Raw genomic sequence first — 21,237 nt, 5'->3', positions numbered from 1 at the left:
TTCTGTTGGAAGCTGCCCAGAGTGGCTGGGGAAACCCAGCCAAATGGGCGGGGTATAAATAATATAAATAATTATTTATATATTTATGTTGTTGTTTAGTTGTTTAGTCGTGTCCGACTCTTCGTGACCCCATGGACCATAGCACGCCAGGCACTCCGGTCTTCCACTGCCTCCCGCAGTTTGGTCAAACTCATGTTGGTAGCTTCGAGAATACTGTCCAACCATCTTGTCCTCTGTCGTCCCCTTCTCCTAGTGCCCTCAATCTTTCCCAACATCAGGGTCTTTTCCAAGGATTCTTCTCTTCTCATGAGGTGGCCAAAGCATTGGAGCCTCAGCTTCACGTTCTGTCCTTCCAGGGAGCACTCAGGGCTGATTTCCTTAAGAATGGATAGGTTTGATCTTCTTGCAGTCCATGGGACTCTCAAGAGTCTCCTCCAGCACCATAATTCAAAAGCATTAATTCTTCGGCGATCAGCCTTCTTTATGGTCCAGCTCTCACTTCCATACATCACTACTGGGAAAACCATAGCTTTAACTATACGGACCTTTGTCAGCAAGGTGATGTCTCTGCTTTTTAAGATGCTGTCTAGGTTTGTCATTGCTTTTCTCCCAAGAAGCAGGCGTCTTTTAATTTCGTGACTGCTGTCACCATCTGCAGTGATCAAGATATATAAATAATATATATTTATATATTATATATAATTTGGGTTAAACCACTGAGCCTAGGGCTTGCTGATCAGAAGGTCAGCGGTTCGAATCCCTGTGACGGGGTGAGCTCCCGTTGCTCTGTCCCAGCTCCTGCCAACCTAGCAGTTTGAAAGCATGTCAAAATGCAAGTAGATAAATAGGAACCGCTACAGCGGGAAGGTAAACGGCGTTTCCGTGTGCTGCTCTGGTTCGCCAGAAGTGACTTTGTCATGCTGGCCATGTTGTAAGGTGGATGACTGGCTTCCCAAATTGACCAGACGAAATCTCAGGCAGTTGTACATATTATAAAACAGATTTATTAAAACATTTATTAGAATTGTCAGACAATTGCAATAAATTGTGGCAGTGAGAATGAGTTTCTCATTCTGCCCGACCCATGGGCATACACAGAGTGCTTTTATAACAAAACTTACCCACCCCTACCCCCATGTAAGTTACAAAGCTTATACAGGATGTGCTCTTGTGGTTTATGCTAGACAGGATGGAACAAAGGAACAAAGTGTGGTGTAGCTAGAATTTCTTAGAAGTGCTGTGTGTGGTTAGATCTTTGCATTAGATGTGCAAACATGCTGTGCCTGTTTGCTTTCTATCAGAGACAGAGAGATTTAGAATTGAATATACAAAATGGAGTTCCTCTTGCTCTTAGGGCCTGCATGGCCTGACCAGGATTATTCTGGCCCTGGTCATTGCCACCCTATATTGTGATCTGGAAGCTATACGCCAGCTCCCTTGGCCAATAATGCGAGATGAGCGCGCAACCCGAGTCGGTCACGACTGGACCTAATGGTCAGGGATCCCTTTACCTTTATTATTATTATTTGAAGCTGACGCGCTCTTCCAATTTCTTTTTTTATTTTCTTCCCATCAGAGGCCTCCAGCTATCCTGCCTGACGTGGGGGAAGTGGTTCATTTTTTTAGTCCTCTATTAATTCAATGATGCATGCATTTTCACAGCTGCATAAGGTCTTGTGGAGAGAGGACGGTTTCATAGAATCGGAGAGTTGCGAGGGGGTCCTGAGGGTCATCTAGTCCCACCCCCTGCAGTGCAGTAAACATTTGCCCAACTTGGGGCTCAAACCGACAACCCTGGGATTAAGAGTCTTGTGCTCTGCCAAATCAGACATCTCAAAAGGAAAACAAGATTGAAGGTGAGGAAAAGATTATTTATTGGGACTGTTAAAAGTGTGACTGTCTCTTTAAGAAGAAGTAAGCTGCAGAGGGAATTATGGGAAAAGGAAGGAAAATGAATCCTCTCAAAGGTCCCCCTGAGAAACTGCCCAAAGTTCTCTTGGCGGGTAAATGTTTTTTATGTCAGTCATTCTGGTCTGGGCAGAAACTCCCAACTGGGCCTGAGAGGCAGATTTAGTCTCCTCAGGAGATACTGAGGTGTGTTTCATTTCTCCACAGACGAAATAAAGGGAGGAGGGTCTCTCCTGAGAATGAGGCTCCTGAGAACGTGTAGAGTTCGGCTCCTGAGTCAGCGTCAGAAAAAGACACACGTCCCCCTTCATAGTCCAGAGTCACCCGGATCCTCCTGGGCTTCTCCCTCAGGGACAGAGGAGAGTAAGGAGTGGAGGTGCAGGCCCAGTACTCGTCTCCCCACTTCCCCACAACCCAGGCCCCTTCCTCAGGCCTAAAGGAGAAGCGGCCCTTTCTCCCCACAGACTTTCTGGCGACCCCCACAGTCCACCATTCCCCACTTCCCACACTGACTTCCCAGAAATGTCTGCCTGCTGTGAATCCCTCACATCCCAACACACAAGGCCAGTAGTTGAATCTCTCAGGATTGTCAGGCAGGGTTTGAGGTCTGTCTCCCAATTTCAGGGTTTTCCGATCCTTAGACAGGATGAGCCTGGGATGGGCTGTGTCTGGATCCAGAGTGACATTTGCTGTTGGGGAGAAGATGAGGGAAAAAGAAGATTAGGCAGAATCAGCTGAGAGAGAGAGAGAGAGAAAGAGAGAGGAAGGGAGAGGGAGGAAGGGAGGGAGGAAGGGAGGGAGGGAGGGAGGGAGGGAGGGAGGGAGGGAGGGAGGGAGGGACATCCTGATACAAAAAACACACCCAAAAAACACCAGATTTCCTTTGAGATCAATGGGATTTCTTTGCATGGCATGCAAGACTTGAGACTCCTCCTTGCAGACTCTCATCAGAATAAATACCTTCCTTGATGGTTTCTAAATCAGTTTTCTCCACTTTCGTATATTCGATGTGTATTGTTCCTGCCCTTCTCTCAACCCAGGCATTTTCTAAGAGGAAAAACCACCCAGCAAACCTTTTACTCCTCTCTTCTGTGTTAGTGAAGGGGAAAGAGAGGAAAATTGGAGGGAGAAGAAGAGAGAAACTGCTCTCCTCTTCCAGTCTTTGTGGGAATTGGCCTTTGGGGACCTCTGGGTTGGGCTGGGAGATGAGGACCCCCTGTTATAATAATAATAATAATAATAATAATAATAATAATAATAATAATAATAATATAATTACATTTGCATACAGCCTTTCATCTATAGGTCTCAGGGTGGTTCACAGCATCAAAAGACAACATAAAAACACGTAGAGGTGTCCCCTCACTTTAGCAGGGGTCACGTTCTGGGACCTCGTACCCATAAGTGAAAACCGTGTTAAGAGGGGAGCCCGTTTATTCCTGCTCTCCATCTCTCTCACCCACTTGGTCTCTCCTCTTGGAGGAGGCAGGTGGCAGGGCAATTTTACAAAGGATGGCTTATTCAATACTTCTCTTTCGGATTTAATACATACCATAACACTAGTTCCCTGGGGGAAGGGGGGAATAACTCAAAAGGTTACCAGTTTGGGGCTGAGACAGTCATGATAGGCAAGTGTAGGGCTGCCATGTTTCGAAGAGCAAGAAAGGGGACACATTTGCCAACTTCTACTTTTAACCATGGATCACTATGACAACTCTCATTTTAAATACCCCTACTATAGTAGGCTATAGAAGGTGTGATATATTGCTAGTAGCAATGCTCTTAACTTTCAACAACAAAATAATAATAATACATATTGCTCCCTCACTTGCCACATGAAAGTTTTTGGGCTCATGGTCACATCTTTGTGAACATAAGTGTGCACGGAACAATTTATTAAACTGTTTAACATCTGCATATGGGCTCTCCTTAAGGGCAGGGGAAGTTAACTCTAGCCCTCCCAGACTCCTTCTCCAAGATCTTGTAGCTGAGCCAGCGTCCTTTTAGTTCAGCCACAAGAGAAGGGATTTTGCTAGCTTAAGAATCTGTTGTGATTCTCTGCTGCAGACTAGCTAAGCAAGGTGGCTTAGATCAGAGTCTAGTACACTAGAAAAAATTTTATGTGATCATGTAAACCAAAAAACCAAACAAAAAGACTTGGGACATTATGCCAAATTTTAAAAATCCTACCAGGCAGAAAGTTTAATCATGAAAATAGAGGATGTGGCAGGGAAAAAGAAGACATATGGCAACCAGGCCTGAAAAAGGTCACATGGAAAAGTGACCCAACTGTCTCTAGGCAGGAATAAAACTCTTCCCTCCTCCATTTGATCCTTCTGGGTAATTTCTCTCCACCCCTTCTGCACCTCCAAGTCCTTTGTGGTACAAACAGCAGGGCTAGAGTCAAGCTGTGGATGGTTCTCAACTGTACAGAAGAGACTCTTGACCCCCCCCCCTGAAACACTAGTATTAAGTATTAAGCCCCCCCCCTGTGAATTGGGGTCTCCATGTGAAACTTACCTCTCTGGAGATTTCTGAATGACTGGACATCTGAGGAAGCAAAAAGAGAGGCTTAATGGTCTACACTGCAATAGCTCAAAGAAAATATTTTTACAAAACATCACCTTAACATAGCATCTGTTCTTTCCTTATTTCAAACAAAAAATTAAATCATAGAACAAATAATTGCAAAGATGACAACCGTAGGCCTAAGGAATTGAAACAACTAACGTGTTTAGCTGTGAATCCTGCATTGCAGAGGGTTGGACTAGATGATCCTTGCGATCCTTTCAAACTCTACTATTCCATGATTCCATGGGGAAATCAGAAATGGTAAACCATACTAGAAAATGGCGGAATACAATCATTCAAAATTCACAAATGAAATGGTGATTTGTACTGGAGGGAGGTTAACATCTGCCCCAAATAAACTGGTGGGGAAAAGCTGTTCAAACTGAAATTTCCAAGCATGCTGACAAACCAAATTGCAGAGGAAGAATTGGCAGAGGTGGAATGGGGTTGATCTCATGAGAACTGTGGGAACTCTCAGGAGATTGGGATGGCTGAAGCATCAGAAATGGCTGGTGAGCTTGAGACTCTGAGGAAGAGGCGGCTCAGGCCTTGGCTCTGCTGCTGGGAGACCAGCCTGGGCAGGAGGTGGAGGGGGGGCTGGGTGATTGTGGGTGCCCTTTAAAACACACTTCAAGAGGGGGAAATCCAAGCAAATAACGATAACCCCCAAAAGAACCTCTCCAGATTGTGTGGAAGGAAAACAAAATGCAAGGGGGATTCTCTATAATAAGAACTTGACAAGAGGGACATTGGACTGACCCTGCAGGATTCTCCTTAAGGGCTTTTGTAAGATATTGTAAGGCTCTGAGGCTTTTTCCTACAAACAAGCAGTATGGTATATAAATTTTAAGAAAGAAAGCAAAACCTATAAAATTGAGGGGTAAACCAGGATAATACCCTATGGGCAGGAATGGAACTCAGACTGGTGTTCAGGTTCTTCGCAGGGACAAGCTCTGCCCCCAACCCAAGCCTTCAAACCCCCTCCCAGTTCATTCATGGGACAGACAAAGAACCCAAACACCACTAGAGGACTGTTACCCAGAGTGACGCCATTGATGGGGGTCCTAAATTCTGCAGAACAGACGGTTCAACACCCATGAAATGTCAGTCCCCATCCCACCTGTGAAATTGTTGCTCCCCTGGAAATTTACCTTTCTGAATCTGTTTTCTGAATAACAGAGTATCTGAGGAAGCAAAAAAGATATAAAGTAAAGTGTAAGGGCAACACTCTTCCACCTGAAATAAATCCCCATACAAAAGTAACACGTTGTGGCTCCCGAACATCAAAACCTAGAAATAAATGCTGCAAGAGCCGCACCTCGAAAATTGACCATTTTGTAAGTTGAACGTCCTTCCGGAACGGATTACATTCGACATCCGAGGTTTGACTGTACAAGTATTAAATAGTACAGTGGAACCTCAGAAGCCGACCACCTTTGAACTCAAATGTTTCAGCTCCCAAACGAAAGAAAAACGGAAGTGATTGTTTTTTGGAAGCCAAACCTCCAGCACAGCTTTCACAGCTTCTGAATGGCTGCAGGAAGCTTCTTCAGTCAATCGTAAGCCGCGCCTTGGTTCTTGAACCATTTTGGAGCCAAAAGGACTCATGGAACAGATAAAATACAAGAACCAACTGTAGACAAAATTATTTAAAAAACTCAAGAAAATCATAGGAAGAATCAATGAAAATAACCAAAGCTTTAAAACTCAGCAATCCTAAAGCAGGCTTACAAATAGCACAATAAAAATATTCAGAATCCTGATGGTCTCTGAACTTTGTCACAGAAATTGGGCTCTACATTCCTGGACTGGAGGGAGGCAGAGCAATAGAAATCCTGGAAAAGCAACTACCCTGGAAATCCAATCCCCCCATCCACCGCACCGAAATCAAACCCACCCACCCCGATCCAACCATCAATCCCACCCCACGATCCACCCCCCGAAAACGTCGTATCCATACCTTTCCAGACACCACTCAACCGAAATCCAGGCCGCCTCGAACCAGGCCGCTTGCCCAGGATCCGCCGCCCACCAAGATCCACCCACCCCTGGAACCATCCCGCCTGGGAGACCACACCGTCACAAAAACAATACCTCCACCTCATAAACCCAGATCGCCTCCATCTTACCCTCAATCTACCACACCATCCTCCCTCTAGAACTTCCTATCATTCCACCTTCCCCAATCCACCCCCACACCCCAACACAAACAGAAATCCCACTCAACACCCCTAACCACCTCCATATTACCCTGACTCTACAACAAGACCTTGCCTGGATACGGTGGGGGAACCGAATATGAGACATGGATAGGTCAACCCTTCCCTGCCTGGGGTGGGGGTGGGACCCGAATAGGAGACAGGATACCTACCGTAATAGGTCGATACAGAGTGGGGGGAGACACAGGGATACCCCTATCTAAACATAACACACACAAAAAAGGTCAGGGGAATCTGAAGGGGGACTCTGACCCTCCATTTAACAAACTGAGCCACAGCAACGTGTGGCAGGGCCAGCTAGGAGCACAATAAAAATATTCAGCATGAATCCTAATGGTCTCTGAACTTTGGGCTCTTCATTCTTGGACTGGAGGGGAGGCAGAGCTATAGGAATCCTGTAAAATGATAAAGAGGGGAGATGGAGGCAGCCTTAACGTCTTCCCCAAGTAAAGTGGTGGGGTAAATTATTAAAACCAAAGTTGTGAAACATGAGGAAAAGCAAAGGTTGCTGTGGAAGGATCGGCAGAGCTCTCATGCAAAGGGAAGTCCTTCCTCAGCAACCTTTTAAAAATCTTTCAGATTTTTAACAGATTTTCTTTCAGTTTTTTAACAAGCATAATTGTGTCCTATAGGATTCATGTACTCTTGCTTCCATCCTCAATGTGGGAACTCTCAGGAAATTATTATGCTTGAAGCCCTAGATATGGCAGCTGCAGGCGGACGTCTGTGGAGGAGACGGCTCAGGCCTTGGCTCCACTGCTGAGAAACAAGCCTGAGCAGGAGGCAGAGGGGGAACTGGGGCTTCTTAATGCCCTTTGACTCCATTCAGAGCAGGAGAACCTCCCAAAGGACAACCCCAGATTGTGTAGATGGGGAACCGAAAGGAAAAGGAGGTTCCATAGAATTGTAAACAGATGCGCAGGGGAGGAAAAAATCCCGACTTTGCTCTACACTCTGGTTCAGACTTTCTTTACAAGCTCCAGCATCACAATATACATGGGCCATTCTGGGGGACAGGAAATGAAGGCTGGAGCACCAAGAAGGAAGCTATCCTGGGGTTACTCAATTCCATGCAATAAGAGCCTGGCATGTTCAGTTCTGAAGAAGTAACAGAATTCCCAGTGTGAAATCCTGGCAGCCAGTTTTCATTACCTTTCAACTGTTTCATTGCATCCTCCAGAAGGTGATTTAGATCACAGGATTCCAACTGGTTCCTCAGTTCTGGAGGGAAAGACACTGGCTTCTCTGGACTCTCTCTTTTCTCATACCTGGTGGGGGAAAAAACAATGTCAGCCCATTCAAATCCACTATTCCTGACACAGGAAAAGAAAGAAATTGAGAGGAGGAAGCCAGCTATGGGAAGGCAGGCACTGAGTGGGGAGTTTCTCCCTCACTACGGACTCCTCAGCCAGACCCCCAAGGGCCAAAACAGCAACCCCAGGCCTCTGAGTCTCCCCAATGATGTCTATTAAAGAAGTAGCAGAATCATATGGGATCAAAGGGCAGGAATTGTCTGAGGGTGAGGACAGCACGACACACATTTTCTTTCTCTAGATGTCACCCGGCCTGGCAGAAGTTCCACAAGGAAAAACAAACCATTTACCACTCTCAACTGGAGTTACTGAAGAACCAGAAAAATAAAAAACTCTGCAACCTTTCCAACCTACAAGCCACCAATCAAAACAAGATCAACAACATTGTCAATCTTTCACAGCAAACACTCAGCCCAGCTGAGGAATCCGTCCTTTCACGGGGACTATCATTCTGCCCTGCCAAATCCCAACACATGATTCAGTTCTGCGGGGACCTGGAAGCATTTTTCCGCCGTTTACGCCTGAAGGAGTATTTTCATCACACACAAGAACAAGACAAAGTAGAACAAACTACATCCCCACAAAACAACACCTCTCAACTTACTGGGGAACAACCATCACTCTCCAAACGCATCAATGAACAGAACATTGACCACCAACATCCACCGAAAAGAAGTTACACAAAAAGGGACTCCACATGGACCCCTCCTGATGGACGCAATACCACACTAGATCTGTACATCGAATGCTTCCGCCACAGAATCCAAACGGATGTGACCAGAAAACACCACCGCTTACTACAAAATCTAAACCATGCTGAAAGGAGAGCCATAGAAAATCTCAGGAACAACCCAGACATTATAATTAAAGAGGCAGACAAGGGTGGAGCTGTCGTCATCATGAACAAAACTGATTACATCCAGGAGGCCCACAGACAACTTTCCAATACTGCCTTTTACATGAAATTGGACTCAGACCCCACACAAGCATACAAAAAAGAACTGAACAAGATTATTAAGGAGCTACCCCTACACATCCAAGAACAGATCCTCACAAACACACCAGCGGAACCTCGGCCAGGAACTTTCTATCTTCTACCCAAAATACACAAACCAGGAAACCCAGGACGCCCCATCATCTCAGGTATTGGCACCATTACAGTGGGTGTTTCCGGCTATATGGACTCTGTTCTGAAACCATATGCTATCAGTGCTCCCAGCTACGTACGTGACACCACATATTTTCTGAGGAAAATACAATATTTGAACAATCTTCCTAACAATACTATACTAGCCACTATGGATGTGGAATCTCTATATACCAACATCCCACACAATGATGGTTTACAAGCCATAAGGAACACCATTTCAGATAAAACCACAGCGGACTTTGCTACCAAACTCTGCCACTTTGTCCTTACCCACAACCACTTCAAATTTGGTGATGACCTGTTCCTCCAGATCAGCGGCACAGCCATGGGCACCCGCATGGCCCCACAGTATGCCAACATCTTCATGGCAGATTTAGAACAACGTTTCCTTAACTCCTACCCACTCAAACCTCTCCTGTACCTGCGATACATTGACGATATTTTTATTATCTGGACACATGGACAACAGACCCTGGAAACCTTCCACCAGACATTCAATGACTTTCACCCCACCATCAACCTAACAATGAACCAATCTATGCAAGAAATACATTTTTTGGACACTACTATAAAAATACAGGATGGACATATAGACACCACCTTATACAGAAAACCAACTGACCGACAAACATATCTACATGCTTCTAGCTACCATCCCAAACATACCAAACAATCCATCGTATACAGCCAGGCCTTACGTTACAACCGCATCTGTTCCAACTCTACAGACAGAGAATCTCACCTAAGAGATCTACAGCAAACCTTTTTAGAACTAAAATATCCACCTGATGAAGTTAAACAACAGATCAACAGAGCCAGACAGATACCTAGAGAGAACCTGCTGCAAGACAGACCCAAAAAAGAAAATAACAGAACACCACTAGTCATCACATACAGCTCCCAAGCTAAAACAGTACAACGCATCATCAGAGATCTACAGCCTCTCCTGGACAATGACAGCTCCCTTTCTCAAGCTCTGGGAGGAAGACCTTTCATTGCCTACAGACAGCCACCCAATCTTAAACAACTCCTCACCCACAATAATACAACCACCAGACTTAACATGGACACTGGTACCAGAGCCTGCAATAAACCCAGATGCCAACTTTGCTGCCACATACACCCAGACAACACCATTACTGGCCCCAACAACATCCAACATACCATCTCAGGACTATTTAATTGCTCATCTTCTAACATTGTGTATGCCATCAAATGCCAACAGTGCCCTTCAGCTCTCTATATTGGACAAACAGGCCAAACCCTACGCCAAAGGATAAATGGACATAAATCTGACATCAGGAACCAGAAGACAGAAAAACCAGTAGGAGAACACTTCAATCTCCCAGGACATTCTATACAAGATCTCAAAGTAGCTGTCTTACTACAAAAGAATTTCAGAAATAGACTGGAAAGAGAAGTTGCTGAATTGCAACTTATCACCAAGCTCAAAACCATGGAGGGACCTGGTTTGAACAGAGATATCGGATTTTTATCTCATTATACATGATAAGCGATCTTCAGCCATCTCAACCCTTGCTTTTTCATGCAAAACCATTTGCAGTCGTTTGCGGTCATCAACAGCTATCAGTCAGTCAATCACCCATTTCCACCACCCTTCTGAGTGATCCCCCCTCCCCATCCCCACCCCTCCCCACCCCTTCTCTACATAAGTGCCTGGAAACTTCCATTTCACTGTATCTGAAGAAGTGTGCATGCACACGAAAGCTCATACCAAAATAAAAACTTAGTTGGTCTTTAAGGTGCTACTGAAGGAATTTTTTTATTTTACTTCGATCCAGACCAACACGGCTACCTACCTGTACCCAGAGAAGGTGTGAGGAAGAAAACGTGAAATGTTCCTCAAAATCTCTACTCTGAACCTGAGTGACACCTTAAATTTAAATACTGCAGCCGGAATATGGTCAGGAATACAGCCAATTCCTTTGTGAGAAATCACCCCCTCCCAAGGGGCTCTATGGGGCAGGTTTTTTGCTTGAGATAAGGTGGGGTGGCCGGCAGAGTGTTTGCTGTAAGAGTGACTGAACTGGTCAGTTGAGAAGGAAACAACTAAGGCAATAATTGCTCCTGGAAAGGAACTTTGCCTTGTTGTGTGTGCCAGTAAAACAGCCTTCTCTTAGCGACACTTACGTAAACTAAAAATATTTGTTCCTGGAGCTTGGGGACCTCTTGCTTTGATACGTTAAATAGCCTCTACTCTAGAATCCGATGTTTGCAGAAGATGAGACAGATCTTCCACAGGTGCACAACCAAATCAAATGATTAATCAAAAGGACATTCAGGCCAATACAAAACAGATTATAATCTGTATAATTGTGTATAATTACAAAAGTAAAACCAAACCTCACAAAGGAAATAGCACCAATTCATTGGGGAGCATTGGGGGGCTACAAATTCCAAAGAGGGGGTCCTGTTTTACCAGTGAGATGCTGCAGGGAGTGAGTCCCACAGTCTCTCCCCTGCAGCCCCTGTTTCAGGGCCATGTTTGAGGTTCTTGCATTCTGGCCTCATGGAGTGATGCTAATGGAAAGGAGCCAGATCCACTTACCTCTGCAAGGTGCTTCTCACATCCTAGAGGAGAAAAGAGAAGGGAATTATTAATTTTGCCAATATCAAGTTCTCCACATTTCCATATCTGTTTGCAATTATTTTTTAGAAATCCTTATGAAAATCCACCAGCATTTTAGGGAAATTTCATGTTTGTGGGTTCAAGAGAAGATTCCACCCCATCTCTTGTTTTAAGATTATAATTTATTAACTTTAACCCCGTTGGCATTGTGCAATTGAGACATAAGTAAGCCTACAGGATAATCCTACGAAGGAACTGTCCCAAAATTTCTTCCACAGAAGTCCCCAAATTTCAAATGCTACTTTCCAACTGGAAATAGAAAAAGCACCTGCAGCATAAAATGCCTCCAAAGGGGTAATAAAACAGCTCCATGTTTCTTTGGGCTCATCCACACTTCTGCTTTTCCTGTGCCCAAAAAACACGGGTCCAAGTGGTTTTGCCTTTGCCCTGCCACTTTCCCTCAGGAAAAACCTGCTCCTTAGTGCAACATCAAAGCAAACATCAATCTGGAGAAAACCTGCCTGAGGTTTGCTCTCATTCAGCAGTAAATAGCAGGTTTTCCTGGAGGAAAGGGGTGGGACAAGCAGCAGTCTGGATGAGTCCCTCTGTCTTGCTCTTTCGTCACTGTGACTGAAGACCATTGTGGGCCGATATGTATCCACGGGGAAAGTGATCAACCCAGAAGTCATGGAGGGAACAGGAAGAGAAGCTTGGTCAAGAGACTGGCTTATGTCAGAAGGAGGCCTGAATGCATCCTCAGTGAAGCCCCTCACAGAGCAGGAAGGCAGCATTGCCCAGTGGGAAGGCATTCAGAGACAAATCATCAGCAAAGAGCAGAAAATCACCTCCCGTTCCATCAAGGAGACAGAAGAATCTCTAGTCTGCATTCAGGTGAGTTGAGCATCCTAGGTCTCTTGGGTCTTCCTATCCTTTACAAACCTGACCAGAGGCTCCATCAACTGAGCCCCTGAACTCCTTGTATATATGAAAGGGGCACAGAAATGGTGGGAGGCAGCCTCTTCCTGGAGCCTTGGGCTGTTCCTGCAACCGTCTTACCTGCAGGAGTTCACTCGCTGGTTGCTGACGCTTCTCCTCCATCTCCTGGATGATCCTCTCAAGAGAAGAGAGTTTCCTGGAGAGTCTGGTCAGTTGCTCATCCCTTCTTCCTACAATCTCCTTCTCCACCACTTCCGTTTTATTCAGCAGACATTTTTCCTGTTCTTCCAAGAACTGGCGCAGTTGTCTGAACTTCTCCATAGTCTTCAACCTCTCCTTTTCCATTAATTTCTACAAGAAAAGAGGGGGTCTGGGTGTGGATGATGGTCAGCCTTCAAAACAGCAGGAAGAGTATTATGAGAATTCCACAGGGAGGGCACTTCTGATTTTTCAGAGACATGAAACCTCCAGTGGTTAAAGAAGTAAACATTTATTTTGAGGGGAGGCCCTCTCCATTGCTCTTTCTGTTGACTTCTATTTTGCAGATGACTACTGCCTAAAGCAATGAGCCTTTTTCCCCTTAGCCAAGGATGTCCCCTTCATGTTTTGGGGCAACTTCATGTTTTGGGGCAAGTTGTTCAGAGAACATTCATGAACATCAAACACCCCTCAGTTTAGACTGGGGCCATTTAGGTGTAGGAAGGCAACAGAAACAGAGGAGGAGGAGGAGGAGAAAGTGCAGAGTTTATCCCCATAGCTCCCTGAATTTCCTAAAGATGAACAAGAGCGCACATTTAGAAAGATAATTCTTTAGTAATATTTCTGGTAAATCAGGATTTGGATTGAATTGCTGAAAAAATATGCAGACCAAAACAGAGCATTGAAATTCACACCTCTGATATTTTCAAGCTTGACCCAGCCAGGTAATATTCACAAAAAAATGTATTTATATGAGGGTACAGTACAGATCAATATATTTATACAAGGAGGTAGCTACCCTAACATGTGATTCATTTTCATAATAATAAATTGACAAACAGACTGATATGGAAAACGGAGAAATGGGGAGAAGCTGAAATGGGCAGATTTCCCCATCCTCAGTCCTGACTCGATTCTTCTTCTTCTTCTTAGTATTAATATTATTTATTGAAATTATATAGTGCCCTATACCTGGAGGTCTCAAGCGCTTGTTCCCTGTCTAGTAACAATAGAGACCCTTACAAGGAGGTATTTGCTTTCCTTGTCCAGATCTGCTTGAAAGGCCAGAATTTCCTCTCTCTCTTTCCTCAGAATCTCCAGGCGGCAACAGATCTCTCCCTAAAGAGAAAAGGAAAAACTCAGCTTTGATTGAGACACACAGAGAGATGAAAATCATACTGTCGTCTTGTGCCCAGTGGCCTTGCTATAATAGCAAAGTAGTTTACTGGAGGAAATACAAGTCCAGATGTTTTCAACCTTTTTGGGTCCACGGCTCCCTCAACAAACTCCCCTTGCTTGCAGAGCTGGCAGCCCCTCACCCTTTCTCAAACCCCCTCCCTTGCAGAGTGCTCTCTCAGCCTCCTCTCCTCTCCCCTCTCCTTGGGAGTCCCAGCCTGACTTGAGGTCCCAGGGAGAAGTGGGAAGAGGAGGAAGAGGAGGAAGGGCTAGGCAGGATCCAACCTGGGATGTATCGGTCCAGCATCAAAGAGATAGTGAGGTCAGCCCAAGAGGTGAGAGATGCAGGGATAGACCAGAGCTTCTCAAAACTTCACCCATTCCAAACTCCTCTTCTGCAAGACTATGGCTTTTCCTCCCTTCCTCTTAACACCACTGCTTTGCCTCTTCATTGGGCCAAATGGCAACTCAGGTTTTCTCCTATTTGTCAGTTATTTTCTCTGCAGTAGCCAGAGCCCACGTGTGCTTGGACCACCAGGGGAGATACAAGTGCTGCAGCTTCTTCCGTTTCTGGGCCAAAGAAGTTCTTGCTGTGGCCGGAATCCACCTATGTAGATCCTTAGATCAGAAGATTGCTGTCTGGTCACCCTGCCAGTTCAAAGGGGCCAGCTTCTTTTCACTATTATTACTATTTTGTGGCATTATTAGCATTGCATGACACAGGAGCATATTTGCACCACGGTAGTAGAACAAGTCATTTTTAAAAAGGGATTAAAAGGCATTGTAGCTTTAACTATACGGACCTTTTTCGGCAAGGTGATGTCTCTGCTTTTTAAGATGCTGTCCGTATAGTTAAAGCTATGGTTTTCCCAGTAGTGATGTATGGAAGTGAGAGCTGGACCATAAAGAAGGCTGATCACCAAAGAATGGATTATTTTGAATTATGGTGCTGGAGGAGACTCTTGAGAGTCCCATGGACTGCAAGAAGATCAAACCTATCCGTTCTTAAGGAAATCAGCCCCGAGTGCTCACTGGAAGGACAGATCCTTTTTTTAAAAAAATAATTTTTATTGCAATATTCCAATTAATACATCTATCATATTATCATCACATAAATTTTTCTTACACAACCACTAAAAAAAGAAAAGGATAAAACAGAAAAAACAGGAACAAAGGTGGGCGTTGCTTAAAGAAAAACAGAGCAGCACCCAAAAAGATAAAAAAGAAAGAAGAAAAAAAGAGAAAAAAAGAAAAAATAATTCCAATCTTATCTAAACATACTTCTTAAATCAACGACTCCCTCGTCCCTCCCTACCCGAGTTCATTTTAAACTCAACTTTAGCAATCTTCATTAATTAATAATTTTCTCTAATAATACATTCTTAATCTTTACAACATCAACTGATTTTCCCTTGTCATTTCGGATTCCCTTATATAAACAATAGTCTAAAACACCCCTTAGCCTATAAATTCCCTAAAAAATTTCTAATTATCTCATCCTTATTATTTAAGCATATCCTTACCCTAGAAAACATTTTAATTATTATCCCCCTCCCTTCCCCGACTGGCATTCCCCTGCAAACCCCGACCAATTCCTTATAACAATCCATTTTCATACCATTCTATCAATCCCTTATGAATATTACCATATAATTTTCACCCTACTCCCTCTCTTGCCCACTCCAAAGCAGCACACCCTTTCCCCCTCTCCTTCTTTTGTCCCAATTCTTGTACTTTGATTCTTTCCCCATTCTTCTTGTTCTTGCTCCCCCAAGACCCAGTCTTGATTAGCTCTTTTAACTTTAAGTTCTTGTCCATGACCAGGGTTTGGTCTCCCTCTCTCACTGAGAGACCACACTCCTGTGTCTTTCCCAGTGCTGAAGCCTGTTGAATGCAACCAGTGTCCTTCGCAGCTTCTCTCACAAGTTGCTCTGGGTTCCGGATTTTCGGCTCGATCTCCACTTTTAACTCCAATGTATCTTCTGGGGGAGAAGGTTGTATCTCTTCCCTGAGACTCTGTGTCAATTTTCCATATTCCTGTACATCCTTCGCCAACTCTTGAATTTGCTCTAATAGAAACTGCATACAGTCATTTCCCAGCTGTGGGCTCATTGTTTAGTCTATCTAGTTCCTTTGTGTTCTCAAATTACAGCGAGAGGCTCGGGTGGCTGTTTCCCACTGTAATCCCGATGTGCTGTGCATTTCATTTTGTTGTCCAACTGTTGTTTTCCACATAAATTCCAACTTCTATATATTTTTTTAAGCCATAGTCTTTAACACAGTCATTAATAAACCATCCTTGCTGTTTCCACACTGAATTCAAAGCTCAAAAGTTTATATTAATTCCTATTTGGTGACCTCACAATGGCGGCTGGTCTTTGTTTCCAGGTTCCTGCCTCCGGGTCTCCGGAGGGATCGTTCTCAATATTGCCAATACTTTGCAGAGATCAATAAAAAATACACCTTCCCCTGGCTCTGCCCCAGGGGAAGGGGTTCAACTTTTTTTTTTAAGAGGATTTCAAAGTCCCTTTCTAGCGTTTTAGCTGCGGGTTCTGTGACTGCTTAATTGTCTCGGTGGGGGGGGACGACGACCTCCGTTTCCTTTTTGGTTCCCCTCCCATGGCCAAATCTTCTCAGTTTAATCCCAATAATTTACTCACGATGCCAATCTTGATTCAGAGGTATCTGACGCTTCACTGTCGCCGGCACGGAGCTTCGCAGCCCAGAGGAAGCAAATGACCCAAGGCTCCGTCCGGACTCTCCTGCTCTCGCAGCACCTTAAAAAGGTGACTTCGGGCAGTCATCCAGACTCTATGGGGCTCAGCTGGGTATCCACGCTCCCGGAACGCTCAATCCGGGGGTTTTCTGGGGCACCGTGATGCCCACGCGGCTCTCCCCCACCTCTGGGGTGCTGGGGTTCTCGGAGCCCGAGAACTCTGCAGCCGATCGACAATGGCGGCAGACCGGCTGAGGCGCCAATACTTTGGCCACCTCATGAGAAGAGTAGACTCCCCTGGAAAAGACCCTGATGCTGGGAAAGATTGAGGGCACAAGGAGAAGGGGACGACAGAGGACGAGATGGTTGGACAGTGTTCTCAAAGCTACCAACATGAATCTGACCAAGCTATGGAAGGCAGTGGAAGACAGGAGTGCCTGGTGTGCTCTGTTCCATGGGGTCACGAAGAGTCGGACGCGACTAAATGACTAAACAACAACCAAAAGGCATTATATATATATATACTAGTATCATGAAGCCCGTTAAATTAACGGGTGCTAGAACAGTGAGTTTGATAAGGGTGCTGGGCCCCCGAGGACAGAAGAAGCGCCCAGGAGCAGCAGCAGCAGCAGGTGGCGGCGGTGAGGACCGTGGCGATCCCGCCCGGAGAACCCATCGCAGGCGTTGCACAGCCTCGGGAGGCTGCCCAAAGTGCCCTGCAGGGGGCTCCAGCCACATTGGAGGGCAGCCGGCGTTGCGCTCTTGCCCCCAGCAGGGGACCTTCAGCCCCGCCGGCACTTGCCCTGGAGCATCCGCCCTCCTCCTCCTCTCCAGCGCTCCGCTCCCCCCGGCAAAGGCAGCAGATACACCAGCAGGCGGCTGGCTGGGAAGCGCGCAGAGTGCAGGAGGGAAGTCCGCCCGATTGACAGAGGTGCTGCTGCTGCTGCTGCTGCCGCTGCCGCCACCTTCGCCGCTGCACAGCCGAGCGCAGAGAGGGAGGGAAGGCCGCGGCCCCGCCGCTCCTCTCACGGGTCAGGGAGGGTTGTGAGGAGAAGGCGGAGGAGGAGGCGGCATTGGGCTCTGGGGCCGTGGCTGTGGGAACCGGACCGGGCTCCTCAAAGGCGCCTTTCCTCCCCCCATTCACCTCCGCTTGCCTCCACCCTCGCTTCCCCGACGTACTGTCCGGCTGGGAACGGCGGTTGAAGGAGGCAGAGGGGTTGGGGGGGGAGAACGTGCCCGTGCGTCCAGTCTCTGGGTCCAATCCCTGTGTCCGTGGGGCACATGCGCAGTAGCACGGACACAGGGACTGGACACAGAGACACAGGGACCTTATTATATAGGATAATTGCATGTGTCCAATTCGAGTTGCCATGAAAAAGTCATCTTTCCCCCTTGTCTTTTCAGATGCTACTCTGAATCACGGAGTCCTTTGCCATTTGGGGTGGAAGGAGATCCTCAGCCCCCCCCCGCTGAATCCTCATTGCACAGGCCCCACAGCACCCCCAGAATAAGTGTGCTCCCCACCAGTAGGTGCTTCCACCCCCCACTCCTAAATCCATCTGGTCAATTCCTTGCTAACAGTCTGTCCGTCCATTCCCACACCACCCCCCGGCAGCTGATCCCTGGCTGCTCTCTGCTTTGCAGGGCATTGAGGAGGCATCCTGCTAGCCAAAGCAAACATGTACTTAGTTGTGTATGTGCAATTTACATTTGTACTGTTCCAAATATGTACAAAGCAACCTTGCTATGAGATGTGGACGAGGTTAACCCTTTCTCTCCCTACCAAGGTCCCAGTTCAAATCTTTGAAGCTGCTGTATGTAAAGGGAAGATCCCTTTGTCCCCCTGGCAGAGAGAAAGACTTCAACTCCCCCCTCTCAGTCATACCAGGAGCCCCCAGGCTTCACCTTGGCTGCTTTTTACATAATAAACCACCACCAGTTCATGCCATGCCTACTTTGGACCTGAGAATTAAAAAGAAAACCTCCCAGGAAGAACCCACAGCTATTTCTCCCCCCTCAAAATGCAGGGATCTCCTACCTTGTATTCCTCGAAAGCCTCCTTCAGAGGAATCACCTCGTGGTGTTTGTGCTCCTTTGATCTGTCACAAACCACACAGATGGGGGCTTCGTCCTCCTTGCAAAAGAGTTTCAGGGGCTCCTGGTGATCCTCGCACATTCTCCCTTTGCCTTCTCCTTCTTCTCTCCCCTCTTGAAGACTGAGATTCTGGACTATTTCTACCATATTAGCCAATTGCCGGTTGGGGATGAGATCCCTTCTCTGGACTCTTTCTCTGCACTGAGGGCAGGAAGCCTCTGCCTCCGATTCCCCCCAGTACTGGATCAGGCAGGATCGGCAGAAGTTGTGGCCACACTCTGGGATGGTCACTGGACCCTTGAAATAATCCAGGCAGATGGAGCATGTGGCTTCATCACGGAGACGCTGGATGTGACCCCCAGAAGCAGCCATGGCTCCCTCTTGCCAAAACCCCGAATTCAGTTTCGCTTTCTCAGTTTTCAGCCACTGGGAGTTTCCTTTCCTGGAATTGACTCAGTGATCACGTGATTTTTTTTTATTAAAAAAAAAACCATGTCTCCGGATCTTTGCAGTTGCTGAATGTTTTCTCAAGTAGCAGCAAATGCTTCTGGATTGCTTCCCATGCTTTTGATTACACAAAAACACACGCATACCAAATAAGTTGTGGTATTCATAGTGCAACATTTTCATTCATAGGCTTCCTTGTCATTTTTGAATTGGAGAAAATCTGCCTCTGCCTTAAATGGACGGGAGTTCTGATTTAGCAAGTGTGAAGAAAACTCCTAAAAGTCTGGTTGCTAATTCTAACTTTATCCGTTTCTGAGGTCAAAGGAGCAAGGTTTTCAACTGAGATGCCAGATGGCCGGCTGATTTTTAACCACCTTTTGCATGGTGAGTCCCGAGATCATCAAGCAGCAGTTGTTGTTTTTACTACGTTTGGACACAATTCGACACCATTTTGAATCGAGATGGCAGGCTGCCCCTTTCAAAACTGCTGGTTTTAACCACCTATTTTAAAACTGAACTGTTGTTTTTTTAGTTCCCTAGAACCCCCAAGGACCATTGGGTACAAAGATGCTGTTATTGGATTTAAATCATAAGCAAGTGGCCTGTGACCCTTCAAACACTCTTGGACTCATCAGCCTCTGGTAGCAGCATAGCCAATGGTCAGGTATTCCAAGAATTGCAGTCGACCCTTTGGAGAGATGTAGGGCCATAATCTGCTCCTCCCTCCATCAAATGCCGCCTGTGGGGAGCAGAAAAAGTAAGAGAAGTGGTGCAAGGCCCCCACATTGGCACAGCTGAGACCCACAACATTTTGGTGCCTCCTCTGCTTGAGCTTTCCTACCCTAGCTGGCCAGGACAACTTGGAAGTATGAATTTGAACCCCAGTGTTTTTTCCTCCTCCCTCCCAATCCATTTTCCTCTTGTGTCGTGTCTTTCCAGTGTTTGCCTATGCCGGTACTAGTCAGCTACAATGGTGATGTTCTCTGTCCACTGTTGCCTCTGAATGCCGGTTGCTGGAAACCACAGGAAGAGAAAGCACAAAATTATCTGTTCCTTACCAAGACGTCAACCAAACACAAAGGTCTCCTACGCAGTTCAGACTTTTTATTCTCAAAATTTGTTTGAGAGTCTGGTTGACTCTCACAACCCCCCCCCCGAAGAGAAACCTACAGCCTCATTTGCACCCTTGTCATCTCAACTTATTGTCCGCCAGGTGTCAAAATAAATTACTTCTGTTTGTGTCGCAACCTCCTGCCCACACCTCCAAACTGAGGAGACGTTGAAGAGGAAGAGACGATGAACGCGGTTAGCATTAGCCTTTCAAGTGTCGCCAGGCACTTTGCTGAATGTAATAATAATATTATAATAATTTATTATTTATACCCTGCACATCTGGCCGGGCCTCCCCAGCCACTCTGGGTGGCTTCCAACAGGATATTAAAAACACAATAAAAGATCAAACATTTAAAATTTCCCTAAACAGAGCTGCCTTCAGATGTCTTCTAAAACTCAGATAGTTGTTTATTTCCTTGACATCTGGTGGGAGGGCATTCTACAGGGCAGGTGCCACTACCGAGAAGGCCCTCTGCCTGGTTCCCTGTAACCTCACTTCTCGCAGGGAGGGAACCGCCAGAAGGCCCTCAGAGCTGGACCTCAGTGTCCGGGCTGAACGATGGGGGTACAGGCACTCCTTCAGGAATACTGGGCCGAGGCCATTTAGGGCTTTAAAGGTCAGTACCAACACTTTGAATTGTGCTCAGAAACGTACTGGGAGCCAATGTAGATCTTTCAAAACCAGTGTTATGTAGTCTCGGCGGCCGCTCCCAGTCACCAGTCTAGCTGCCGCATTCTGGATTAGTTGCAGTTTCCGGGTCACCTTCAAAGGTAGCCCCCACGTAGAGTGCATTGCAGTAGTCCA

General features: G+C 46.1%; 1 protein-coding gene across 1 annotated transcript; it reads right to left on the bottom strand.

Annotated features, from left to right (window-relative positions):
- Positions 1-972: 972 nt before the first annotated feature.
- LOC118081284 (zinc finger protein RFP-like) lies at positions 973-19,305 on the bottom strand. The gene is made up of 8 exons (XM_060269717.1): positions 18,816-19,305; positions 13,909-14,004; positions 12,808-13,038; positions 11,731-11,753; positions 7,851-7,966; positions 5,631-5,663; positions 4,429-4,458; positions 973-2,597 (listed from the first exon to the last, which is right to left on the bottom strand). The coding sequence occupies exons 1-8, from the start codon at positions 19,242-19,244 to the stop codon at positions 2,080-2,082; spliced, it is 1,476 nt and encodes a 491-aa protein (XP_060125700.1). The 5' UTR covers positions 19,245-19,305; the 3' UTR covers positions 973-2,079.
- Between the last annotated feature and the right edge of the window lie 1,932 nt (positions 19,306-21,237).

This window comes from Zootoca vivipara, chromosome 2, assembly GCF_963506605.1.
Source record: "Zootoca vivipara chromosome 2, rZooViv1.1, whole genome shotgun sequence".
In the NCBI taxonomy this organism is placed as follows: domain Eukaryota; kingdom Metazoa; phylum Chordata; class Lepidosauria; order Squamata; family Lacertidae; genus Zootoca; species Zootoca vivipara.
The sequence above is the reverse complement of the archived record's forward strand: the minus strand, read 5'-3'. Positions and strand labels throughout refer to the sequence as shown.